The sequence below is a fragment of the Trachurus trachurus genome, assembly GCF_905171665.1.
Source record: "Trachurus trachurus genome assembly, chromosome: 14".
Taxonomy (NCBI): domain Eukaryota; kingdom Metazoa; phylum Chordata; class Actinopteri; order Carangiformes; family Carangidae; genus Trachurus; species Trachurus trachurus.
This window is the reverse complement of record NC_139903.1, coordinates 9,944,843-9,972,823: the sequence shown is the minus strand read 5'-3', so window position 1 is coordinate 9,972,823 and position 27,981 is coordinate 9,944,843. Positions and strand designations below refer to the sequence as shown.

The 27,981-nt window shown below is 43.2% G+C and overlaps 1 protein-coding gene across 1 annotated transcript; it reads right to left on the bottom strand.

Moving 5' to 3' along the window:
- Positions 1 to 141: 141 nt before the first annotated feature.
- On the bottom strand, positions 142 to 27,981 carry atp2a3 (ATPase sarcoplasmic/endoplasmic reticulum Ca2+ transporting 3). The gene is given in 19 exon segments (XM_083987223.1): positions 142 to 575; positions 911 to 1,028; positions 2,742 to 2,859; positions 3,635 to 3,768; positions 4,123 to 4,208; positions 5,002 to 5,204; positions 5,300 to 5,520; positions 6,474 to 6,809; positions 7,431 to 7,748; positions 7,750 to 7,881; positions 9,839 to 9,970; positions 10,682 to 10,784; positions 11,716 to 11,804; positions 17,158 to 17,622; positions 17,909 to 17,994; positions 18,216 to 18,296; positions 22,784 to 22,922; positions 23,313 to 23,417; positions 27,903 to 27,981. Coding segments are annotated over 17 exon segments (2,754 nt in total). The 5' UTR covers positions 22,872 to 22,922; positions 23,313 to 23,417; positions 27,903 to 27,981; the 3' UTR covers positions 142 to 531.

The following is a 27,981-nucleotide window of genomic DNA, read 5'->3' as shown; positions in this document are numbered from 1 at the left end:
CGGTCTCTGTGCTGTTTTCAAATCTGCCCCCTCCCCTCCCACCCCGGTTAATGTCAACCTCCGTTCCCCTGTCCTCCCTCTCCCTCCCTCCCCAAAGTCCAGGTACCGCACCACTATGTTTTTACTGCGCAGTCAAAAAAAAACAAAAAAAAAACAATGAGCAGAAATCTTTAAAAAGCAGAGCCCCGGGCAGTTTTATCCTTTTTTTCTGCAGTTGTTTTTCGCTCTCGCAACTATAAAGAGCAGATAAAGCATCTGCCTGTTCACACACACACACACACACGCGCACACTCACAATGGTATTCATCCACTCACACACTCATACAAAGCCATACTTGCAGGAACACACATGCTCTCTTTCTTGCGCACCCATACTCATGCAAGCCCTGCTCATTGCTAGTGGTGCTAGTGGTGGTTTGTTGGACATGCAGGAGTGGGGGATGAGGACAGGGGAGAGAAAAGGCTCCTAACTCATAAAGGGAAGAGGGTAGGCGTGTGTCTAAACTGTGTGAGCGTATTGAGGGAGAGGTCTTAGTCCAGCTGCCATCTCCTCCGATATTTCTTCTCCTCATCACCTGCCAGAGGAAACAAACAAGAAAAAACACATTATTAAACCTCAGCACAGTAGAAACTAGCATGGTTAGTCTACGAGTTTCTACTGGAGAGAGAAGACATGAAGAGGTTGGAAATCGAGTACCTTTTTTACAGAAGGTGAGATAAAAAGTATTTAGGCTGAATTGAATGAAAAGGCAGAAGAGAGAGAAAAAGAGCAGAGCGGGCTCATTAGTAAAATCTGACTTCTCAACATCATGGTTCATCACATTTATTGATTTTAATAAGCTACGCCAACTTTAAGTATTTCAGAGCATGTTCGTTATTCACTGGAAAAGTCAAAGAAAGAGGAACGTACCTTCTAGATGGTTCCTGGAGATATATTTCAGTGCCTCGTCCAGGAGGATGACTGGGATGGAGATCTTCAGGACCACAATCCACTGGGACCAGCGCAGGGGGGTCACCTGGAAGATCAACTGCAGGACAGAGGTGAAATCAGAGGTTACACAGGGAAGATAGCGTGCACTGGGGCCTTTTCTATAGTGGCTCTGGGATGTCATCGTACTGCAATGAAATGACACACACTAGCAAAAAGAAGCCCAAATAAACACATGCACAGCACTTAGACAAAAATGATGTAAAGTCAGCAAACACAAGCAACTACTGAAAAACAACCAAATATAGAAAACAGAACCAAATATTGAACCCTGTTGCAAATACTAACTAAACACAGAAACACACTGCAAACACAGAAAACACAACCAAATATAGAAATGCTTCAGTTGCCCAGAGCTCAACAGGAATGAGTTACAGAACAACACATTTCCTGGGGACACTAAAAAAGTGACGAGCGTGCTACAGTATATATCCATATATAGGCCCATTCCCAATGGCACCTTCCCTGTAACTCCATGAGGGATTAAAACTGTTCTTCTGTCAAAGCATCGAGGACATGAGGGCTCTCACAGACACTCTCAGCCCTTTATGCAATACTTTCCATATGTTCGCATTTTTTGCAGACTGTGCCTGAGGGAATAAGTTCATTATTGCGTTGTTGTGACATCCTGATTACACGCAATGTTGTCATGGCAACGGCAGTGGTCAACAACAACCACCACAAAAGGAAGAAGAGAAAAGAAGTTTAAAAATGAACAGCATAAACACTGCTGATTCAAGGCCAAACAGTGCGTAGTTCGATTAGAGATCTAATATAACTATTCAGTTTGGAAACAGGGAGCAAAGGAAGGGAATAGAAAACGTAAAATCAAATGTCCCAAACCTTAGATTATATGTATTATGTTTCGCCATTGTTAGAGATAATGTGAACTACTGTCCTATTCCTCTTTTGAGCATTTTGATCCCTTGCAGCCTTTCACATTTAAGCTGTGATATCAGATACTGTACAGTAGCTCTGTGAGACCTCAGAGGGGATACTGGGAGTCCGTGTTTAAGACCCCTGGAAACTCTGAATCCAAATGTCCACTCTCTGGACCGTGAAGGTGAGGAAATGCTCCGTGACATGAGACTTTTACAACTTCATGTGTTTCCACTGATCCAAACTGACTTGGACGTTTTTTCTTCTCCTGAATGGTTCTCAACGGTATTCATATTCATTTATATGCACGATACATGATCAGAAGAGATCTGGTCAGACTGTGCAGTAAACTATTCCCTTTTTATATGAGTTGCCAAAAACAATGTTATATCAACAAAACTGAGCACCCTGAGGATCCTCTAAACACAGATGGACAAAAAAACAACATTTGCTTGAACAGTTTTGGAGACTTGAGTAATGACAAAATGTTCAGCCACTTCATATTCTGCATGTGTCGTATGAAACCTCACTACAATTATTAAGTTATACTGGAAAAAGGAAGAGAAAATGTCTTCGTTTAAATGGTGAACAATATTGTTATCTATCTATTCTACAGTATATGGTCATATTTTGCTGTTTAATCCACCATAACTCATATTCTGTTGTTTGCAGTATATTCTGTGTCTGGTTGTGTTTTTGTAGTGAGTTGAACCTTCAAGGCCACCACACTTTTCCTTGATATTTCTTGTCTTTAGAAACAACAGTCATATCAACATGCAAAGAAGAATCTGCTTTTTAAAAAAAGCTGTCACGAATTTGTATCATGAGTATTATCAGTATTATGTAAATGAAGCTCAGTGTCCTGTGCACTCACCGGCAGAGGCTCGATATAGAGGATTAAGAAGTGGAGGGACAGCGAGAGGATGATGGCTCCCAGCAGCCAGATGTTGACCCATGGAGGCATCCTGACCAGGGACTGGTTCTCAGACAAACTGTCAGGGAGAAGTTTTAATATATCAAAACATGTTGACATTTTAGCTGCTCAACTTGACATCAGGGACTTCCATGGACGTCATTCCATCATGTTGCAGAGATCAAACTAGACGTTTCAGGGAAGCTCACAGACTAAGATAATTACCGCTAGTCTACATCACAGTCAAACACACAAAGAGCTGACATTATAAGAGCCTCTTTGCAACTAAATACGCCATAACAACAATTCCCCCTCCTGCTAGCAACTGTGTAAACACGTCCCCTCTTGGTTCTGGACAACTTGCACTCTCATTGGTCAGACAGCCTTTTATTTTAACCTTCCCTTTCTCAGATTCTTTCCAAAATGAGACATTAGCATTTGTTTCTATAGGGAGCTACTGACAGACTTGCTCCATGAGCAATCCTGGCAAAAACACACAGCACAGTTTTTCCTTCATACTACTGTTCCCTTTTATTTTCTGTCTCCTTTTAAAAAGAGCATTATTCCATTTCTTAAAATCTGTGGCTGCGTCTGAGTCTTTTGCCACATTCACCATATTGCCGTTATAAACAGCAACATTAAGTCCTTTCGCTGTGAATAGAACTGATGTTTGTGATGGATGTGTTTTTCTGACATGGAAAGTATGCCGTTATCCATCAGACGCCTCTGTAAATATTTCTCGGAGGCATGGCAGTATTTTGTTGGATGACAGTGTCTCTTCTTTTTCATAAAAATCTGACAGCTGTGACATTTGAGGTGTGTTTACCTCCGCATCATAACAGAAGATGACTGACCTGTTGAGTGCGTTGAACATTTCGATGGTGACCAGCACAGACAGGGCCATGGTTGTGGGGTAGCGGGACTCAAACACCTCACAGTCTATGTTCTGGAACATGGGGTTCTCCTCAGTGCACTGCATGAAATGTCTCTGTAGAGAGAGAGAGATAGACAGGAGTTAGTGTGTATGTGTGTGTCACCAGGAACCCTGTGACCTGGTTTGATGGAGCTGAGATGTGATGGGGCAACAGCTGCAGCACCTTGGCCTTGTTCCTACCCAGTGTGCATTCAAACCACATGGGTCTCACTTTCCTTTCTATTCCTGTACACTGCTGGGATCACCAAACATCACTGTGTCCAACAGCAGGGAATGTAAAGGAGACATGCAGGGTGCTGCATATCAAAACACCCCAGTAAATAAAACCCTCTCCTCTGAGGACGGGGACGTGCTGCAGCAAACACAACGAGGCGGACTCAGCACTCTGAACAATGCTTTGTAACTTACCAGCTGATAGAAAGTCACTTGTGGGCCTTCTTCATCAAACAGGTACCACCATGTGGCAGCACCCACTGTTCCCAGACCCACGTATCCTACAGGAAAAACAGATACCAGAGAAAAAATGGAGTCAAATATTGTTGACATTTGCTGACATTTACTTGTCAGTCTGTTGCCTCAGGAGCTAAACTTGTTCCTGCAGTTTACTGTTTGGTTTCCAAACAATGTTGTTGTAATAGTCACATGCAGGGTTTGAACTTGAGACTTAGAGTTTAAGAAACATTGTTATGCATGATTAGATATCCGTTCTATTAACTTGTGAAACAGGACTGTCATGTATGCCACAGTGGAAAGATGAAAAGCAAACTTCCCAGCTAGCAAACTTATTCAAGCAAACACATCTTGGCAAAATGTTGCATCTCCTCTAGCTCAAGATGTACTGTACAGTACTGTATGTGGATTGGCCCAAGTCTGGCCCACATGCAGCATGACAGATGCTGCTTCCACATCTGGACCAATTCTGGCATACAAACAGAAAATCTTCCTGGCCATCAGCCACCACTGGAGAATAACAGCTGGCATCAATCCAGATATGGACTCACTGTACATTGGCCAAACATGGGCCCAAAGCCTGGGCATACATTGGGCCTGAAATTTCACTTTGCTACCTACAGTAGGTTCTTGTAGTTTCACTACAATAGCTGCCATTTCCCTCTGAATCATGAATCACCTTAACTATCTAAAGCCAACACCTGTAATGTAAATGTAAATTTGCCTTCTTGCAAGTTTTATGATTTCTAGACAACAGCCATGTCTATGGAAGAGCTGCAGTGACATTAAGTTTTCATGAGTTTTCTACATTCAAGCTGCTGAAAGAGCTTATTTTACCTCCAATGGCCAGGTATCTGAAAAAGAGCCAGCCAGAGATGAGAGGCTCCTTGGGGTTGCGGGGAGGTTTGTCCATGATGTCCAGGTCTGGGGGGTTAAAGCCCAGGGCAGTGGCCGGCAGCCCGTCAGTCACCAGATTAACCCACAGCAGCTGCACAGGAATCAAAGCCTCTGGGAGACCCAAGATGGCCGTCAGGAAGATGCTGAAGGACGGAGACATAGAAAAAATGTCAGCTGAATGAGGGTGGAGATAGTCAGCATGGTGGCTTTATCTCTGTGTGCTTTCCTGTTCTCTCACCAGACGACCTCTCCCACGTTGGAGGAGATGAGGTATCTGATGAACTGCTTCATGTTGTTGTAGATGGCTCTGCCCTCCTCCACAGCAGCCACGATGGTGGAGAAGTTATCATCAGACAGCACCATCTCAGATGCCGACTTGGCCACTGCGGTTCCAGAGCCCATAGCGATGCCGATCTCTGCTTTCTTCAAGGCCGGGGCGTCGTTCACACCGTCTCCTGTCTGGGACAAGGACAGATTACTTAGTCAAAAAGAATTAAAATCAAACCTAAAAAACATAAGCTACATTCATTTGCAAAAATCAAGACTTGTTATTTGTTTCAGAAATATTATATGAGGCTGTAACATTAACTAAACAGTGAGGCATTTTGTAGACAAGAGTAACTTTCAAAGAACAGGGGAAGGTTTCTAAGGATAAGAAAGTTGGCTAAGAACAAAAGCTGAAATAATTTCTAAGCTGTTAATAAACCAGTGTCATGTGGTGTCATTACTCCTCAAATGTGAGTCATTCACTCTTTAAATATTCAGCCTGCATGACTTTTTTTTTTTAGAAGATTAGTATGCTTTAAACAGCGATGACTTTAACAAACTAACAGTGATTGGAGACAAACTGCTGTCTCATTATGTAAAGTCTCACTATCGTCTCAGATCCAGACGGGATTAAGCTAAAGCTGAGCAAGAGAGAGATGTTTATCTGCGGTAGCTTGGCCTAAAGCCGCTTTATACTAGAATGAATGGTGAAGTCTGTCTGACAGGCAAATGGTGATATTGTTGTCTCCCTCCCTCTCTTCCTCCCTCCTCCCCTTCAGATCAACCGCTCTTCTGAGACGCATGTCAGATAGGAAGCAGCAGAGCGGGCAGCAGATGACAGCTTTAGATAGCAGTGTCTGAGGGAGCAGCGTCAGAGAGACCAGAAACATGTCAGGCCTCACTGGCCTCTTCTCATGCATCCTCGACAAATCATTCACGTAACGCACAGCACAGCAGAGGGAAGGAGAAAATGCATTTTTTTTACCCTTGCTAGAGACATAAGGGAATCCAGAGAGACAGCACACAGTTTTGTAGGAAGCAGAGAAAAGTTTACGTAAGCTGAAGCAGAGTGTGTGTGGGTGCCAGCGCCAGTAAGAGTCATTAGAGCTCTGAGTTGAGCAAGTTGCATCATCCCCTCTCCTCACCATGGCAGTAATCTCATCAAACGACTGCAGGTATCCCACGATTTTAGACTTGTGAGCCGGCTCCACGCGGGCGAAGCACCTGGCCCGTTTGACGGCTTCTCTCTGCGCCTCCTGTGGAAGATCGTCAAACTCGCGGCCCGTGTAGGCTTTGCCCATCACGTCCTCCTCCTCCCCGAAGATGCCGATCCGTCTGCAGATGGCCACGGCCGTGCCCTTGTTGTCTCCGGTGATCATGATGACGCGGATGCCGGCCTCGTTGCACAGTTTAATCGAACCGATCACCTCCTTCCTGGGCGGGTCGAGCATGCCCACACAGCCGACGAAGGTGAGACTCAGCTAAATGGAGAAGAAAGATGGAGAGACGGGTGTTGAAAACAAGGAAGGAGCTGTTCCAGCAGACAGGACAGAAGTGTAAAAGATTTGTTTTTTTAAGTGGAAAGAGGTTTAATGGCTACTGTGATTCAAACAAAAGAGAGTTGTCAACTGCAAAGTTAACAATGGTACATGATGGTACAGCTTTTGATAATTATGTTAGTATGTTGTACATACTCTGTTTCTTATGTCTCTATTTAAAAATCTTGTTTTGTTTTTTTATTATCTTGCACTGTTTTTACATTTTACATTGTCTTCTTTTATCTTGTGTTGCACAGTGGCCCTGTGGGAGCACCCTCAATTTCGTTGTACCTTGTCTATCTATCTATCTATCTATCTATCTATCTATCTATCTATCTATCTATCTATCTATCTATCTATCTATCTATCTATCTACCTACCTACCTACCTACCTACCTACCTACCTATAGGAGATGTTTGCCTTTGCCTTACTAAGTAATATACAAGGCTCTGGGTGGTTTATAACACCTCAGTTTTACATTGCCAGGTTAGCCAGGATTTTGTTTAAACCCTGAAAATGTGAGTGTCCTGAGCCGAATAAGATGTGTAACTAAGGTCCTCTACCTCATACTCTGCAAACTTGCTGGCGTTCTCCAGGTCCATGTCCTCTTTGCGTGGTGGGGTGTCATGAGTGGCCAGAGCCAGGCAGCGCAGGGTGTCCCTGCCTGTCCCCCAGTCCCTGATCTTAGACAGCAGCTGGTCACGCAAGGCCGGGGTCAGCGTCACCTTCCCTGTTCCCACACGGAGGTACTGACACCGCTCGATCACGCTCTCTGGAGCGCCCTGAAGGGACGGATTGTAATTGACACAAACAATGGTGAAAATGGAGTTCAAATGGAAGTGATAAAAAGTATATTTTTCTGTGTGTTTGTTTGTGATCGTGTCTTTGGGTTCGTGCCTTGATGAACATCTTGCTCTGGGAGCCCGGTTTGACGGGGGTGCAGTAGACAGACATGGACTTGCGATCGCGAGAGAACTCCAGGGTGAACTCCTTCTTCATCAACTGTCTGATCACCTGTTGGATGAGAGGGAGGAAGAAAACAGCGAGAAATGACAGAGGAGGAGGAGGAGGAAGAGGAGAAAAAAGCAGAAGAGAGTAGGAGGTGGAGAGAGAAAGCGTCAGAGCTTGAGCTAAGTGGCTGCGTTCGTAGGCAGCTGTCAGGCCAGCAGCCGTGGGTGACTGAGAGGTTCGGCCGAGCTAGTGACAGCTGAAGGGTGACACTTTAAATCAGCACTTAACCACCTTGTCTGGATGTCTGGCTGCTTCCAGATGTCTGTGTCCAACAGCACTTAAAGTTTGTGTGGACCTGCTCGGGGACAATTACCAGTAACAACTGGAAGTACATGTACATGGCAGACAGTAACAAAAAAGCTCATGAATAAGCCAGATCATAACAGGTTTCATATAGGAACAGAGCCTATAATCAACCCTTTCCCTTCCATATGGTCTGTATGTATTGTCAGGTCTTGTTCTACCAGTAGGTGTCCCTCTAGTTCAGAGTCTATGCTGTGTCCTCGTACACAATGATGATGCTCAGTGTGTGATGTACACACACACACACACACCCTGTCAGGGGGACTCTGAACATCTGATAGATGTACTGAAATCTGTCAACGTGACAAACTTGTCTTCTCTATCAAGCAGAGGAAGCAGTGGGAGTTTGTCTTGGCATGCTTGGAAAATTCTGTGCACCCCGAAGAGATTTAGAAATTTAACAGTGCCTCATCTGCAGAGTCCTGCATTTGTGAATGTATCTGTTCATCTAATTATTTATCTATCTATGAATTTATGCACTGGGCAATAAGGTGGTCGGAGTCAGTGTCTTCCATTAAGTCTCTACTTAAAACACATATCTTTCATTTAGCAATCCTTTTACCTGAGTTGCTGATTTTCCCTGTTTCCCACTGTCATTTACCTGTTTGTTTCTATACAGCCCTGCCAGTTTTATTGTCATTTTAATGTTTTAGTGTTTAATCATATTCCCTGTGATTTTATTTTCTTGTTTTAACTGTTATCATTATTTTCTCTATGAAGCACTTTTCATTTGATAGATGCTCTATAAATAAAACGTATTATTATATTATTATTATATTCAGAGGATTAAAATAAACTTGAGAAAGCATTCATTGAGACTTTATCATAATTTAATCTCCAGAGAAAGTTTCTGTTGCTGAACTTTGTTCTTCCTGAAAGTCAGAGCAGAGGTTTCAAGCTGCAGCCACAAGTCAAACTACTGCAGCAGGCAGGCCTGCTGTCTTTACTGTGGCTGTAAATTAATTTTGAAATATTGTTACGGCTGACATCTTAAACAAAACAATCACGTGCTCACACCCTGAAGTCAAACACATCTGTCCGTCGTCTATCAACAGCCATGTGCTTCATTAAATAGTCCTTGAGCCGCACACTGAACCCTGACCTGCTGACTGACTGTAAGTCACTCCGGATAAGAGCCACAACGAAATGCTTAAATGCAAATATCATCTCACACAACTAAGTACAAGAGGGGCCACGCTAGGTCATGATGTCGCCCCCTGTGCAGCGTGTAACCAGGGAAGAGTACAGTATGGTATAATGAGGGCAGTAATTGCAGTCTCAGTGGCACATTCCTGCTGAGAGTGCAGAGCCTGCAGCACATCCACCACTTACAGAAGGAAACAATGTTCTCACTCCAGCTGAATGAATGAATGAGCATTAATATTACACAGACATCCAAACATGTAATACTCCACATACAGTACGACACAGATTTAACATTGTGGACACCAAATATAGACATATCACCTTTTTTATTTCACAACTTCTTCCTCAATGTATCTATTGTTCAATGCATACGTCACCCATAATGCAACTTCACCAGTGACAATTAAGTTTGAAAGTCAGGTGCATCTTATTTAGCCTGGACTCTCTTGCCTCAAGCAAAGCTGAGGAGCAATCTCCTCCACACACACACACATTACCACATGTAGCTTACCGAGTTGCAGGCTCCAGCACGCTCCACCTTGCTGAGTCCATTTACGTCAGTCTTGAAGACGTTCATCTTCTCCACCAAGGTGGTAAGGGCCGTCTCTGTGGCTTCACCCACCTTCTCATAAACCCCTTTGGCCTATGAGAACAGAACACAGGGAGGAAATTGAAAGAAGAAATGAGAGCCGTGTGATACATTATTATGAGCACTTTTTAATGAAGTCATTAAAAACAACTGCAAAGGAAGCATGTTGTGAGCAAATCTGCGGGTCATTCATCTCTGCCTCCACAAACTTTGAGTCACACACGCGAAGTGGTTTTAAACGTGTGCCCTCGGCAGGTAAGAAGAAGTGGAGAGGGTGATATGAGGCTGTAATAGCGAACCACACATCATTTGTTTGTGTGAGCAACCATAGACAGCACTAAAACACCTCACACCTCTGCAGAGCTCTCTATCACATTCATCTCACACCGATTTTATTCAGAAATGTACACAGAAACAAACCATTTACGAGGACACAAACAGTTAGTCTAGGGAGGATACTGTACGTGGAAGCTGAGAGGAGCCGTTTCCCTGGCCTCTCTGCTCAGCGCGGTTACCATGATAACATGGTGATAACAAAGAGGTGAGAAAGAAATCCAAACCAGAGAAAACCATAGAGTAAAATTAGCTCAGCTGAACATGAGAAAGCTTTTTCTGGCATGTGTGTGAGTGTGTGTGTGCATTTCAGTGCTCTCTTTCATGAAGTCTTTGCATTTACTCCAAGTGTTACAGGTTCATTTGGCATAAAAACATAGAAATTACACCTCTGTGCATATGTATGTGTGCATGCGTGTGTGTGTTAATGACCTCATTGTAGTCCAGTGAAGAGTCATTGCACATGGAGCACACAGTGGCCAACTCCAAAAGTCCATCATAGTCTCCACACTGGACGGGCTTCTCTCCTTTCAGTCTAGAAGGGAAACAGACACACACACAAACACAAACACAAACACACTCGTCACTCACCACAGCTGCACACGAGGGAAAAGCGCTTCACAGTTCGCTACACCTCAGACACAGTAACCTCATCCATATTTATGAGCAGGGAAGATGTTCAGTTGTTTAGCTTCCCAGCGTTGACTGGTGAAACAGCGGTTGTAGGGTGGTTGACAGTGTACTTGTGCGTGTGTGTGTGTGTGTGTGTGCGCACGCGCTTGTGTGTGTGCGTGTTCCTGACAAGCACCGTTGATTGCATGACAACCATGGATCCCTTCCCAGTAGAGACTGCAAACGGTTGCTAGTGAAGCTCCCACACAATAACCCACACTCTGCTGTTATGAAATCGACAGGTTCACGCAGAGTCAGAGTGCTGTACTCACCAAACAGCCAAATAAACAACATGCATACGCAATGAACCGCACAAACCCTTCTCCTACATGATGACCAGCCACCTACCTACAGTATATTCCTCCACAAATCCTGATTTACTGAAATAGAGGAATCTTTCTGACATGGCAAAAATCAGAGCAACTGTGTTCCCCAAATTCACTCTGCACTTAACTATAACCGAAAAAGTATGTAATTCATTAATACATTAGGAATACAATCCAGCTGAGGCTAAAAGTGACAACAAAAACTTAGGTTTAACCGACCACATCCCTAGTTATCACTGAAATATGCATAGCAACTCATAAAAGCACAGATAAACACATTGTAGGAAATCATTAGCAGTGATGTAATACATCCTGGACCACAGACCCGATCACAGGTTCCTTGACAACATCTATTTGTGTTTTTTACTTGATGTCAACCAGGGGAACACCCCTTTAATCTAATGAGGCATTTAAAGTGGACAGATGTTCCCTAATAGAAGAAACACATGTTTAAATGGTGACACTTACATTTGACCCTCTGGGGCATAAGTAGAACCAGTTATAGAGAACTCATGAAGGGAGCAGTTTGAATCTTCCACCTTGTCTGCGACGAACATCTGGAGAGGAAAAAAAGACAAAACACAAACAGAGGCGGTAGTTAGGTAATTAGTGAGAGCTGTGGTTGGTCCTTGTGTTGCTGTGGCTGCCCACCACTGTTAAACAGTAAGGATGGATCAAATAAAGAAATCTGTGTCAGTCTTTCTACCCTAACCCTGTAAAAAAAAAAAAAAAAAAAAAAACTTTTTAGTTGCAGTGGTGAAGGAGAAAAGTAAAGACAAACTGACTCTGCTGTGGACTGAGAAGTAGCTTAACCAACATGAGAGTCACAGTCATTACAGAATTGATCGTGAGTGAGACTTTGACTTGAGTTTCCATCAAGTCAAACTATTTTCATTCTACATATAAAAACATTAACCTGGAATTACAATACAAATGTAAATCTCGTTCATCTTGATCTAATTATGTCACCTAATAAACTATTTAGTTAGCCTACTGTTAAGTGTCAACCTACAAATAGGTGATACTTTGTGGGTCTTCATCACTTCACAGGTTATTTGAACTGTCAAAGTGTGACTTTGGTATTTAATGTGACAATAAGTAACTATTCTGGAATAAAATGAAATATTAAAACTGAATGAGCAGTACCCAGTCTCAACAAATGACACAAGGCTGTAGCAGAAAAACCCCTACAGTAGGTGTATTCAAAATGAACAAAGGTGTGTTTTATTGGTGATAAATTCTGATAAATTGCATGTCCTTGTGTTGTGTGGCTCACACAGGTAATAATAAAATACCTTGGTTATCTCAATAAGCCAATGGGAAATGTTGCTAAATCTTAAACGGCTGAATCTCCAAGTGATTCACAGCGACTGCATTATCAGTTTCCAGTTCACACATTACTCCATGGTGTCAAAACACACTTTGTAAACAATGAAGGCTGCATCTTGTGTAAATACTGAGAAGAAGGAGGCAGCTAACAAAGACCAATTACTCTTGCCTTTCCTCCTCATCTGCTTTGGATAAAAAGAAAAAAGGTTATAAGTCATTATGAAAATCAAACAGCGGCTGTAAACAGGAAGTACTCTGCCAAGTGGCACAATGGTCCGTGAATGGGTGGAGTTCAAACTTTGAACAATGACTGAATTTGGGCAAGAAGACTTTTTCCATCCCCTGACAACCTGTGCGTGTGCAGCCGCCCGTCACCTCTATCCCTATTGATTCCAAACACGCAGGCAACACGGGAGTTGCAGCACTCCTGTCTTGATGTAAAAACTTCATCAGTCAATCACAATCTCACACTACCATGTTCGCTCCAGTCAACTGCAGAAAAACACAGCAAGAGTTAGAGGAAGTGGGAGAAGGAGCTGGAGTCCCAGAGCTGTCCAAAGGATTTGCTTTGTTGGCTGCTTTGTTGGCAAATCTTCTTCCTGAAAGTCCCTCAGGAAGGGCAGTTCACTATGTACCGCTAATACTAATATATCGATAAAAACAAGGAGGCAGTGCTGTGGCTGGTTGTTTATAAGACTGGGACACACTCTCTGCATCAAAACACACACCCCCTAAATAAATTGCATTGATTCACAACTGGCCGACAGCCTGCCCTTGATCTCCATTCCTTTGTCAATATTCACTTTTTTTAATGACCTGACACTCCAGTTCAGCAAAAAGTAAACAGTCATATAAACACAGTGGGAAAACACCCTGGTAACTTAGCTCAGCTCAGTTTGAGACTCCATTACGTCCAGCTGATTGAAGAGTTAATGAGGCAGATATTTTGTTAAATGTGATTTCCCTCTCGATTCTTCTTTAAAGTGTGTGTGTGTGCATGCGTGTGTGTGTCACCGACTTAACAGCACCCATCCATTTAAAAAGAAACACAAAATTAATGATAGACCTGAGATGAGGGGCAGCTGGGGTCCCCGCAGCATAGGAGCCTAAAAGGTACGACGCAGCCTCTTAATGGGGTAATTATTCCTCAACATCTCTCTGTGGCAACAGCGTTAACTACATTTAGTCTACTGCTGTAGTCTAGTTTGGACAAGATGAAACGCAGTTATAAATAGCTGTCATACTGAATCATGATTATAGACTCTGAGATTATAGCTTTTGTGAGAACATGCAATTTTGCAATTGTAATTTTTGACATCAACAGTGTTGACGTTTTCCTTAAACAGTGGCAGAAGTGAGAGGGGGATTCAAAGCTGTAGCTGCATCTGAGTTTCACCCACCTGTGTGTGCACCTCTAAGAGTCGATCAAAAACAATACAGGTTTGAGGAAACAATGTGATTTGTTGTCTTTCTGTTGCATTTCTATAGCTGCTTACTCTTTCCTGTTGTATTCATCCACACTTGCTCTACCACTGGTAACCTTGGGTGTCACCAGAGAAACCAAACAGAGTATGAATATCTGTAAGGTCAAAGTTGTTTTCTTGTTTCTTTCTTTGCTTTTACATATTAGAACAAAAGATTAGCAGATATTAGCAGGTTAACATGTTTGTGTATGCAGGTTTAAGCTCCATGCATGTGTTTGTCTTACAGTATGTCAGCTGAGAGCTTGGAGCTGAGTAAACAGGGACATTTAACATTTTGTGCATGATGTCTATTTGTACTGTTCTACATTTAAGCTCCATAAATAAACTTTGGAGAAAAAAAAGAAAAAGCCACATTAGACACATCAGGTTGACTAGATTGGTGGTGGTTCGTTAGGCTTTTGATTGCTCTATTCAATCAAAAAACCTGCAGCTGCAAAGAGGGACTGGGTAATGTAGTGCTATTTCCTGCCCCGCTATTCCCTGGGTTTTCATTCACTAATTTCTCATTTTTCATCTTGATGTACTGTCTCTTTAAGGATTTTTTTTTAAATTGCCTCACCCTTCCTCTCAATTCTTAATTTGACAAAGGTCATCAGGCTCACTCCTCTCTGTTCCACAATGCTATAACAAATCACTAGTCAGCGTCAAGAGTGCCACACAAAGTAGAGCCTGAGGAATACAATAAGGTTGTTCTTTCATCCATGGTTAGTTTCCCTCGCCATCTGATCCGCTGTGGTCTCCAAGGAAACAGGGCACAGTGTGATCCATGTGACTCAGTGGTAGTGGCGCAAGTTTGTATTTTTCTACACCCCACCACCGAGTTTGTGACGAGATGAATGGTGAGTAACCCTTTTCATGTCTGCGTGTTTGTGTGCGTCTGCATGTGTGACAGGAAGAGGGAAGTACAGTGTCAGGATACAGAAGGGAATCCCTGGAAATCCTGCCGATACGGGGATACCCCCGAAGCAAGGGAGACACATGGCCCTATCGCAGCCACTGGCTGGAAACCCATCCAAGAATAAGCACAGATGGATAAGCCTGGGCAAACATTTGTGTAGGCATTAAACCTTGACACACAAAAAACCATAAAAACAGAGTAGATGCAGGATGGAATAAGTGCAGGTTCAACAACCACGATAATGACTATCTCCAGGAAACACAATGATAAAAAGAAAACTGCAAAGAGGAAGTTTGATTTGTCTTTGCCCTGTAATTGTCATACGTAGCCACAATGAACGTTGTTGTGCTAAACTGTGGGTTCCCACCTCGGCTCCACTCTGGCTCAGGCTCCATGTCGCTGCCCAAATGCTGCTTTTCTTTTGGCTTTGAACTATCAACAGCAAGACCTGACCTTGATTAAAGCTCCAGACCTCGTGTCTGTGTGGTTAATATGTCTGATACCTACATGGATCCAAATGGAACCAAGAAAACCCAGTATCAGCCTTGATCATGTGGTGTGTCGTCATCATAGCACAAGAAAAATACTGCAAGTACTGCTGATGAATTACATTTAATAATAATTATTATCATTAGGATTGTCTGTTGGCTACAGCTCATCACTGATGAGGGAGAACTTAAAACTATTTCTAGAAATCAGTCTTTGAGTTGCATAATCAAAAAAAGATTATTGTAATTTGCTTCTATGACTTTATTCTAACATTACTATAGTATATTATTATATTATATTGTAAACAAAGCTCTTTTTGACCACAGCTGCTTGTTAACTGGCGCAGCTGTGGTGTTGGTCTGCTCAGTTCTGTTCAGATAATTTCCCTGTTGAAAACTTATTTTTTCATGTTTTGGATCGAGTGGGTTTTCCATGGCTCCGATTCAGTTCCTGTAAAGTCTTGAAAAATGATGCCAAACACACTAGGCTGATGTTTTCTAAAGACTGTGGTAAATTCTAATACTGTTAATGAATAATGAACAGCTAACAACAACAACTAACCAGATTCCAATAATTAACCTTTGGGTAATCTATAAACTACCTCCGTCTCGATCTTCTAGTGGGAATCTCTAAATGAGCAGCCAACACTGTCCTCTTGAGAGCAGGTTTGTGTGGATACGACTCCAGTGCAGCTGAGTAACTCTGAGGTCATTAGAGCTGAGAGGTGAGAAGACAAGAAGTGTTAACTGAAATTAGGCGTGTGTGTGTATGTGTGTGTGTGTGTGTGTGTGTGTGTGTGTGTGTGTGTGTGTGTGTGTGTGTGTGTGTGTGTGTGTGTGTGTGTGTGTGTGTGTGTGTGTGTGTGTGTGTGTGTGTGTGTGTGTGTGTGTGAGTGTGGTGGCAGAACTCCTAACAGGAGCCAAGACAAACACCACGTTGGCATTTACTCTGTGCTTGGAGCAAAGATGACTGGTAACACATACACACACACACACACACACACACACTGACAGACACAAAGGAAAGGGTGAGGCCGTGAGCTAGAGAACACATATGAATACCTGAGGATAAGATCTTTCTGTTTGTTGTGTAATTTCATTAAATATGCACCATTTATACCCTGAAATCTGCAGGACAGTTCAGGATGTGGATAACTGTATTGTGACTGTGCTGTATTGTGACTGTATTGTGTTTGTTCAAGCGACGTGACCTTTTGAAAACCTTCACTGTGTGTGCATGTGTGTGTGTGTGTTGATCTGTAGCTGATATACCGTAGTGTTCAGGGCGCTGCTGGGTCATGCCAGGAAAAAAAAAAAAAAAGAAGTACTGCTGTAGTACTGCACCAGCAGCTATCTCATACCTGCCAAGTGGAGGTAAACATTACAACACCACAAAGATTTTCCATCCTACTTTAAGCTCCCATTGCACGAAAAGAAAGATAGAAGTGCACGGACGAGGGGAAAAACAGAAGAAGTCTCAGAGATGGATGAACTGTGGAGACTTGGCATCAATAATGAACTGCACACGCTTGTAAAAATATCACCACAACTTTTTCAAAGGGAGTTCCCAGAAGCTTCTTTAGAAGTGTCAATCAAATTATAGGATGTGGAAATTAAATGATTAGCCTCTCCTCTGGAACAATTTAGCTGTGTGTCTGCGTGTCAAACAGTCGACAATAAGCGTGTTTTCAGTTTCCTGGCCGCCACTTACTCTGCACACGGACATCTGGTTGGTGGTCAGCGTGCCCGTCTTATCTGAGCAGATAACAGAGGTGCAGCCCAGGGTTTCCACGGAGGGCAGGCTGCGAACAATGGCATTTTTCTTGGCCATGCGACGCGTGCCAAGGGCCAGGCAGGTGGTGATGACGGCGGGCAGGCCCTCGGGGATGGCGGCCACAGCCAGGGCCACGGCGATCTTGAAGTAGTAGATGGCCCCTCTGACCCAGGAGCCGCCGTGGACGGGGTCTCCGAAGTGGCCGATGTTGATGACCCACACGGCGACGCAGATCAGGGAGATGACCTTGGAGAGCTGCTGCCCGAACTCGTCCAGCTTCTGCTGCAGCGGGGTCTTCTCCTGCTCCGTGGCCGCCATCTGATTACGGATCTTACCGATTTCTGTGCTCACGCCTGTAGCCACGACGACACCTATGGCCCGGCCTGCAGCAATGTTGGTGCCCTAAGAACAAAAAAAAGAGAGAAAAAAAAAGAGTGCAGGGAAGTGAAGCAGAAAAACAGATCTCTCAGTTACAGAATCAGTCATATTGCCAAAAAAAGGGAAGAGTTTCCTCCGAAATGAGCAATGAATCATACACATACTCACATTTAGCAATCTCAATAACCAGTAAAGTGATATAACCTACAGTGATATTCAATGACGTGGCTAAAAGTCAGTGTTATATCAATTCCTGTTATGAAGCCAGAAAGTAAACATGACTCAGGGAGCTGCAGGGGTATGTTCTTACAGAAAACAGCATGTTCTTTTTGTCCTGGTTGACAGCTCTGGGATCAGGAACAGGGTCAGTGTGTTTGATGACGGAAACGGACTCCCCTTAAGAAAAGAAAACGACACAGTTGTACATGATTAGATCTGCAAGCGTGACAGGTGATAAGTTATTAGACCAACATTGTTACAGTCACAGACTGAAGGGTAGAAACCACTACCACAGAAAGTTCATGCAATAAAAAGGTGCAATAAAGGGGAGAGTGTGCTCGGTCCGAGTTATGAGAAAGCCTTTAAGCAGGATTTGTTGAGGGAGAGAAGAGAAATACCTGTGAGGATGGACTGGTCCACTCGGAGGGTGGTGGACTTTATAGAGGTCACTCTGATGTCAGCGGGAACCTTGTCACCAACTAATGGAAAGAAGGAAAAAAATAGGTTAAGAGTTTACAGCTTTCTACATTTCAGTACTGCCATTTAGCAGGTTTAAACATGTTCACTGACTTTGGATAGCCTGTTAACATGCTAAGCTGCTCTGATAAGTGCTAATCACAGAGAATGAGGCTGATGGGAATGTCATCAGTTGTGCAGGTATTGGACGAGCTGAAATTTTGACGCCCTGAGAGACGAGGAGACCATCAGGTTATTGGATATTGAATATTATTAAGATGGATGGAGTCAGAGGATTAGAATTACAACACATCATCTGAGAACCATGAATGTTTGTACAACCAAAACTGCCTTGCCAAGAAGGATGCTGTTAGCATACAGACACCAAGATCATCCAATGGGAGCCAACGTGCCCACCTTATACAAACAATATACAGAAAACAGGATGATTGAGGAGGACACTGTCCGTCTGATAGGTGTGACCTTCGGCCTGTGTTGAATTCCTCAGAGGAGTCTATACATACGAGTGCAGGTGCAGATGAACACTTAGTGACACGCCATCGAGAGTCTGTGTTCAAACACTAAATCCCTGAGCAAAGAAACATCAGTGAGTTCAGTTGCAACTAAAGAGCGGCTCAATACAGCCTCAATGGAGCCACGTTGCTGTTTTGAAATGATTGATTATTTCGCCTCCTGTTTGTTCTCTGCTCTCTAGATACACACAATGTCCTCAAACATGTCAGACATACACTGTAGACGAAGCCGGCACTAAATTCACAAGATGCCTGCATGTTGTCTTCTTATAATCTGTTTATCAGGGCTGCATATTAAACTCGTACTTCTTAGCCAGAGCAAAGTATCTAATGCCCCCAAAACAAAATGGTTGTGTTATTACTTCCTCTTTGTCTGAGCCCTACGATGAACACTTAATGAAAATATTTTCATAAAAGCAGGGCAGAGCAGGCCTGTGAAAAATTGATCATTTGAGGTAGTCAATGGCAATCATCCCAGAGCTCAGGAGAGGGAAATGACTCAAAACGCCAAAGACAGATGTAATATTCTTCACGTGTTTCTTTCCAGCAAGAGCGAAAAAAGGAAAAAGACTTGATCATTATTGTGAAATAAAGTGTCTCATTAATGCCAACTCCCTCAGTCCTCAGCCGTCAGTGCTTCTCAACATTAATCACGACCAAAACATGGTCTCCCTGTGAGTCCATTAGTGTTTTTCAACGAGAGAAAGCTTGGACATCTTTTTCATTTTCTCCTGTTCCTCCTCGCTCATGAGCTGAAAAACACTCAACAGGCAGTATGTCTTCTATCGCAAACTGGCGTCGTGCCGATACGTTCCTGAGCGTTTGTTTCATGCTTTCTTCATTTCTCTCCATCATCTCCTTCTGAAATTCGGAGCTCTGAGACTGAAAGGAATTTTTCTTTCTCCTGACGGGACAGAGATGAAAAGAGCTAGAGAGAGAGAGAGAAACGAAGAGGCCGTACTATGTGCAGCTCGATTGCCTGCACTTCCATTTCTGTATTTCTCTACCTTTCTCTGTCTGACAGCCATGGGTTGTGAGAGAACAACAGTGGGAGAGGCGGAGGGGGAGAGAAGTGTGTGGTTTGTTTGTGTGGGAGGTGGCTGGGGGCTACAGGTTCACTGTAGCAGGACCGGCTGAGGGCAGAAAAGAGAGGCTTTTCAAACGCCTACCCACAGACTCCTGCTCCCCTATCAAACCTTCACTCTGCCACGGCCTCCCACAGACACTCTCCATCTGCTAGAGGAGAAATCTAAATCCTAATACAGCCACATTGAGCTCAGATAAGCGCCGTTATAAATATTAGAAAGATCTGAAATTCGTCCGGCTGTTATTAATAGTGATTTGGGTTTAAAAGCTAGAAAGAAAATATTTTAAATCATCATTATCGTGCATAACTGAAATATAACACATGATCAAAGTCAGCTGGTTTAAACAGCCAGAGCTCCTTTTCCATTTGCTAAAACTGGACTCCAAACAAAATCTGAGTGTCTTGCATAATGTACTGGCGAAGAGGTCTTCCTTCACATGCAGGATAACCGTGACTGGTTACTGGGAACGGCTTGGTGTGGAGCAGCTTTCAGGTCCTGTGTAAACCCTCTAGAAGTTCCTGACAACCCGACCGCTGCATCACTCACATCGAAGAAAAAAACCTAAAAGAAAAAACCCAGGAAAGTTCCAGTGGAGGCGCAAAACACAACTGTGTCGTAACCGTGGCTGGCATCGCCGGAGAGTACCTACAAGAAGGCAGGCGGGCAGCGGCGCTGGAAACTTGAGTAAATATATTTATGTTCTTTTCTCTCCTCAAAGGCACTTGTGGTCAACAGTGTCCTTTTCCGAGACCTCCATACAGTTTATTTTACCCCCTAACATCAAGTTCCCATGGAACAACCACGGGCTAATCTGAAGCACAGGAAAGCCTGGGAAATCAATGTAGGAAAGGAAAATATTAATTTGCTTTCTTTGTCACAGTATCCCTGCATATTTCTGTCAGGAGGGTGTGCTTTAAGATCCCTGACACACATATTTTCAAGTGAGAGGAGCGTGTGGTGCGGTACCTACCTCAGCTGTTTACCCCTGTTTAAAAGTGCTTAGCAACAACGTTATGTCAGACTGAACCCAGCGCTGAATAAATGACTGTGTATATTTGACAAAAAAATGCAGCAGAGTGCATTATACCGCTATCAAGCCTCCTCCTAAAGTAAACTTTGACAGTAAAAAGCATTCAGTATTTAAACTGGAGTTGATAAGTGCCTCATCTTCTGCAGAGTTTATATCCTCTACTGTACATACAGCACTTGATGAATGGTGAAGTGAAATAAATAGAGTTGGAGGAGAAAACCAGCAAAATAAACAGAATGATTTGTGTTTTCTAACATAAAGTAAGATGTAAACTGAGCTCATGACACTTTTTAAATGTCCGATTTTGTTTGATCATTGATCAACAGAGGATGATCTAGCCTTGGGACCCGGGTTTGTTATCCTCTGTCCTTGGCCACTCCCCACAATGGGACAAACCAACATGGCTCCACTCACAGCTGCTGACAGCCGGCAATAATATCAGATCCCTTGTTCAAACAGCAGCTGCTTCATTTGAAGTCATATCTGTCTCCTCGCTCCTCGCTGTCATCACAGGTGTCGTTAAACCTCAACCCCTTGTGAACTTCTGCGACACGGGGAGATGAGCCCCCGCCCCGGCGCAGGAGGCGTTGTCATGGCGACGCCACCGGTGTTGACAGCGATGGCGATGGTATAGTGGCGGTAGATGGGGGTTGAGTGGAGTCATTTTTTGGTACTTGTGCTAATACCTGTGTGGACTTGTCTGCTTCTAGCTGTGTGCGCACGGATGTGTGATCCAGGACGCCGGCTGTAACAAGCCCAAAATTCCAGGCAAGTGCTATCTGTCACACACAAACACACACACACACACACAGAGGGAGGGGTGCGCCTTTCTCATGCAAGTAATGCAAATTAGACGCTGTAAACAACAAGAGAAACAATTCACTAGATTTGATTTAATTTTCTACGAGCAGAAAATGTGCAACTCTGACTTGTGTGTGGGAGCCGGGCTGAGAACCCCTCAGTGATCGTTACTTGGATGGATGATTTAATTTTCATTTTTGAAACCTTGTGCTTAAATCAAATTGAGCCAAGGCTTCCCTGTAACCAGCGCAGCGTGAATAATCCCTCTCCTTGCCTCTCTGTGCTGCGCTTATGAATGAACGCTGTGATCTTTCATACACTTCCTGAGCTCTGCCTCCTTTCCAACACACACACACACACACACACAACACTGCGACCGTCTGAGACAAATCACTAGTTGTGCAATTGCAGAAGATTACCCTCCTCAAGCCAGTCGTGTCGACGGTGAAGTGATCAGCTCGGTGCTGCGTGTGTGTGCACGTTAACTCTGGCACACACGCACAGATGTTCTGGAACCAGAGTGACAACAAGACTATTTTTAGCGAAGGCTGCCCACACATGGGCGAGTATGCAGCAGGGGGATTTGTGTGTGTGCATGTAACGTGGAGGAGAGGAGAAGTGAGTGAGTGAGGAGCTGACAAATATCCAGCAGTGTCCAGGTGGCGAGACTGACAGCATGGAAAGCAAAGGGGAAAGGGGGGGAAAGCTGTGGAAAATTAAACTGGGCCTTAAATGTAAGGGGTGACCACAGCCACTTACACAGAACCTCACACACACACAAATAGACACAACTGGATAACGGCCCTGGCACCTGCACATCCAGAGAGAAGACTCTTATGTAATCTAGTCTGAGATATTCCAACGTTGCTTCCAGAGTCATGAATCGGTGGCATAGGCTGTGAGCGAGTGTGTGTTTCTGTGCTTGGCAGTGGCAAACACACACACACACACACAGGCAGCTGGGTGACAGCAGCAGCGCGAGTCCACCGGAGGTTGACAAAGCATAAATTAGTCTCAGTGAGTGACAGTTTCGCTGGATGCAGGCACACACAGCTTACCTGCCACCTCCACTATGTCCCCCGGGACGATGTCTCTGGCTTTGATCCTCTGGACGGCCTTGCGATTCATGCGGTACACCTTCCCCATCTCCGGCTCGTACTCTTTCAGGGCCTCGATGGCATTCTCAGCGTTGCGCTCCTGTGTCAAAGTCACATCAATTTGTTAGTAAATCAGGGTTTTCTGTTTTACAGCATCATGAAAACAAAGTCTAGTGGGCAAAAGAAGGAAGTCAAATTTACCATTCATAAATATACAATACAATACAAATGAATCAGGATGTTCTCTTGCATGATTTGTTTATGCTTTGACATGATGCACAGGCTTGGACATGCAGCTGTAAATAAAAGGTGTCAGATTGAATTTAGTACATGGATGATCCTGCAGCAGCCGGTAGACTGGGTAATTTATTTATCTTTCTTGCACCATCTACTTGGCCATTGTTAGCCCTTGTAACCATGAGAACACCAGCTGAAAAGAAACATTACACATACAGTATGCAGAGAAACGGAGATGAAGAGGGTATCTCACCTGCCAGACCCCAATAACAGCGTTGGCAATGAGGATAAGAAGAATAACAATGGGCTCCACAAAGGCCGTGGTTGTCTCCTCTCCCTCCTCAAACAGAGCCAACACCTATATGAACATAAGAGAAGACACAACCTGAGTTGACAGATGTATCACTCTGCTGCAACTCCTTAGCTCAAGGACAGCTTTCTGTGAAATACATTTTGGGAGGAAAAAATGTCGGACTGGTGGTGCAGGAAAATCTGGAGACAGAAAATCTGACTGAAATAGTATTTTGGACAGAGGCTGCTCAGTTCCAGTAAGTGTGTGCTGCTACAGCCGAGGTTCCCAAGTTTTGTTTTTCTTTTGTGTGTGTGTGTGTGTGTGTGTGTGATGTATCCCCACAGCTGTGTCAGATAGATTTAAGGAACCCTTCACTGACTCATGTTTCATGTTCATTTTAATACATTTTTTTTACTCTGGTGTTGTTAAAAACTAATTGGTTGCATTTGCATTCATATCACACCTTGTCCTGACAGCAGCTGGATACAACTTTTATCTATTCAAACTGTTCTGCTCATTTATCCGTTACCGTTTGCTTTTAGTTTAGTATTTCAACTTATTCATCCTTTACTTCTGCTCATCCTTTCATTTGCTAAAAACCTTTTCATGGACAAATTCCATTAATTGTAAAACATAGTGTTCAGGTGTTTAAGCTGATATTTCCATTGCAAAATGATGATACTGTGATAATGATGATATGAGCTACTACATACAGTACAGTAACCCCTGGCAACTACAGAAATAACTCTGATTGGTGATCAAGTGTGGCTCAAATCACATACTGATCTAGTCACAACTATACTGAAAACACAAAGGCTGCAAAATGACCACAGAGTCCAGGCCTGTCCTGTTGGAGGCTGTGAGCATCTCAGACTGGAAATCACAGAAACAGCATGACACTGCAGAGCAAAGTGAACATTTCCATCGTCAAGCAGGAAAAGCTGCTGCTTTTCTCCTGCAACAGTGGCTGAGGGCATTCAAAGTAAATGTGATAAAATAACTGGTCTAATTTGTATTTGTCGATCTAATCAGTCAACTGTGTAATACATTTTAGTTCACTTTAGTTTAATTTTGAAAGTTCATTAATACTCATAAAATGGTCAAAGATTTTTAAATAAATGAAAACAAATGAAGGGTGTATTTAATAAATCATTCTGAATAAAATGTCACATCTCTCACAAACACACGCACACACACACACACATACATAAGTAATGACAAAAGCAATAAAAGTTTAATTTCAAAAATTAAATCTTGCAGGAAATTAGATCTGTGGGGAAATAAAATCATCGGGATTCCACTGAATGAACTGAGCAAATCGAAAACAGTGTTTTTCTTTTGAAGCAGTTAAAGACGTTTTGCAGGACCATGTTCTGGAGCCCAGACTGGTACCAGTACATCAAAGCTCTTGGATGGTGGGGGGGGAAAAAATCACACACAAATGAAGATTTACATACAGTAAGGATTTTGTGAGTTCTTATTTTTCCTGTGGTGCTCGGTCTTTCAGTGTGATGGCGTACCGGAGCCTGAGCCATGCGTGGTTTGAATGATGCAACAGGCACCAGCTAAAATAGTGAGAATAATATGAGTTTTAATGAATCAAATGCTCTTTCGCCCGCAGGACAGAGACAAGCATATCGGCCGCCTTCCACATGTTGAATAACTTTCCCACTGGTTTTCCCTGCAGATTTAAAATAACTTCTCAAAAAAGGAGAGATGTGAGACAAGATGCAACTAATGATGCAACAACATACGGGTGTGACAACATCAATGTCTGAATGGTGAAATATTAAAAGTGTGTGCACTCTTATAATACTGTCTGACCTTGTACAGTGTCTGTTTTTCTGTTTTAGCACCACTTGTTTGTTTGTAATGTGAAGGCTTCAGTCTTTTCAGGTGATCTCCTCCACTGTGAGGTTGGTTACTTCTGTGTTTTCAGCTCCTAATTCTGTAGAGGTGATGTTAAGAACTCACTGATATTATATATTACAAGCAGAGTGGCTGAAGTGACCAAACAGCCTGCAGGACTGTGAGCCAGAATGGATTTAAAGTAAGAGAAACTAGGCTATTTTATATTGGGTATTATGTGTACACATTCATTTTTTTATTTTTTTATTAATAAAATGCATAATACCAAAGGACTGGAGGATATTTTACAAGGATATGTTACATACTTATTTATTTATTCAGATTATAGCTGCTTTAAGGCCATGCCTAAAAATGTCTACAGACTCCCAAGGAACGTAGGTTGCGCGGTTCACAAGTTGAACCAACTAAAAGATCAACAATCAAGTTGCTCAGTATCTATAATATACTATTGAATCACTTTTATGTTACTATTCTTTTTCTACTTCTCTGTAGCCAGATGTAATATGGAAACTGAATACTAATGCACTCTGCCGAGCAGTCGGAGATGGTTGTTAGTCTATGGTAGCAATTATAATGAGCAACAAAATACATCTTCACAATATTGTCAACAGGAAAAAAAAGCTTGCAAAACTGCAACACAGAAATGACTTTATGTTTCCATTATTTTCTGAATGGCAGAGACAGAGAGCTTGAAATGACTGCTCAGAAGAAGGAGCAAAGAGAAAAGAAGAGATGAAGTGGATCTATGTTTCAATGATCTGATGGGGCTTATCGAATGATAAAAGAGTATATTCTCCACAGAGTATTGAGCAGCAGCGTGTAAGTTACGGCAGCCTGAGCCCGGTCGATAGCTCATCATTCCCCATCATTTGGGACGGTAAATCTCCCTTCTGCCTGAGCTGAGATTGGAGGGCAACGGTGTCAGGCCTCTCAGAGAGGTCCGACACTTCACACAATCAGCTCACATTCAGAGAGCAGGCTGAATACCTCACTCCTACTTTCAGATGAATGGGATTTCTTTTGGCTCTTAGAGATTAATGAGAAAATTTAGTTGCTTACTTTCTGTAATCTGCAACAGCTCCTGCACTGTGTGTGGAAATCAAAACTTTATCAAAATAAAACCCCCACTCCCTTTATAGCTTTAAAAAAATGCACCCCACATGCATAACTCAACGCCAAGACACATGCCAACAGATGGCCCATTATACCCGAGCGTATCCAGGGTTTTGGAACATTGCACAGAGATAAGAGGGGTAGAAAAAAATGGAAAAACACATTTTATTCATATCAAATTGATCATAAGGTCATCTATTAAAAAAACATGCCGTAAACAAAGGAGGTTTGAGATACGATTCAACTGTCACTTGACTTTTGACGTCCGTTCCTGCACTTTCTTGGAACTCCTCAGAATTAACTCCACTTCACGTTGTGGAAAAACAAATAAAAGATCAGCCGTCTTTCTTCCCTGAAACTCAAAGGGAGGAAGTGCACTGATTGTTTCAGGTGGCCACGGTGGTTTTCTGTGTGGCTCTGCACTGCACGGCTAAACCTGCCACAGAGCTGCACATCAGCTTTTTGCTTCGGTAAAATGAAAACGGATACATTTTTAAGCAACAAAGATAGATGGTTTGATAAATTGAGGGGCAATTAAAAGTCTAGCCAGCTTTTTGCTGCACAGTTGGTGACATACGATAAAGTGGCTTAAACCCTGACCTACTTTGTCTAGTAAAACTATTGTTGTTTTGACAAAAGGAAGCAGGAGAGTCTCACCGTCTCAATCTGATATTCAGAATAATAAACAACAAATGATTCCCAGGTTAAGGTTTAAATTTCATTTCCTGGAGATCAGATTTGTGTGGTTATTTTTTTTAAAAAGCACTGCACTGGAGTGAATAATATTTTTGATTTAAAGTCAGATCAGGTCACATGGAACTTTACTTTAGTCACTCAGCTGAAACCTCTCCATGCAGCGATGACACTGTGAACCATTAGGGCCTGTGCGGCAGTGGAACAGGGGGCCGTGCTCCACTATAAACAAGCCTTTTAAAGTAAGGAAAGCTTCATTTACATAAGGAAAAGTGAACCCACGCTGCAAAAGTCCTGCAGTCCCAGCCCACGCCGGCACTCAGAGCCTCTCTCCAACACGGGGAAACGGCTCGAGAAGATATATCGTGTCATATACATTTTTAGAGCAATTTTCCTACTTTCAGAAATAGAAGCAGCAATTCCATCCCGAGACACCGGGGACGTGCTGTAATAGATGGAAAAGTTATTATGCAGTCAGGATTCCCCAACTCCACCCCTCGTCGACCTTCACCGCCCTCGGAGGGCAACCGGGGTCACAGTTGGAGGCGCTGCAGCGAAGGGAGGGAGGTTTTTGATTGATAGTTTTGTTTCCAGTTCTGATGAAGTGCTGTTCCCTTCACTGAAACCATATCAACACTGACTGGAAAAGCCAGTAATGCACAAGTTTCCACATGAAAAGGGACCACAAAGTAGGTTGAACAGCCTTTAACAGGGGAATAAAGCTGCCTAAAGCTAATGGAGCAGTTTATTAGGTGGCAATTTCCTGGCCAATGTCCAATTTGGGTCTCAGCTCCCATAAGGGTCCATTTGGGAATCAAGATCACGAACAAATACAATGGGAGCCGCTGGCATTTTAATTAGCTGGGTCGTACTTACAAAAGAGACGCAGGCAGCTAGCAGCAGGATCCTGACTAGGAGGTCTTCAAACTGCTCCACCACCAGCTCCCACAGGGAC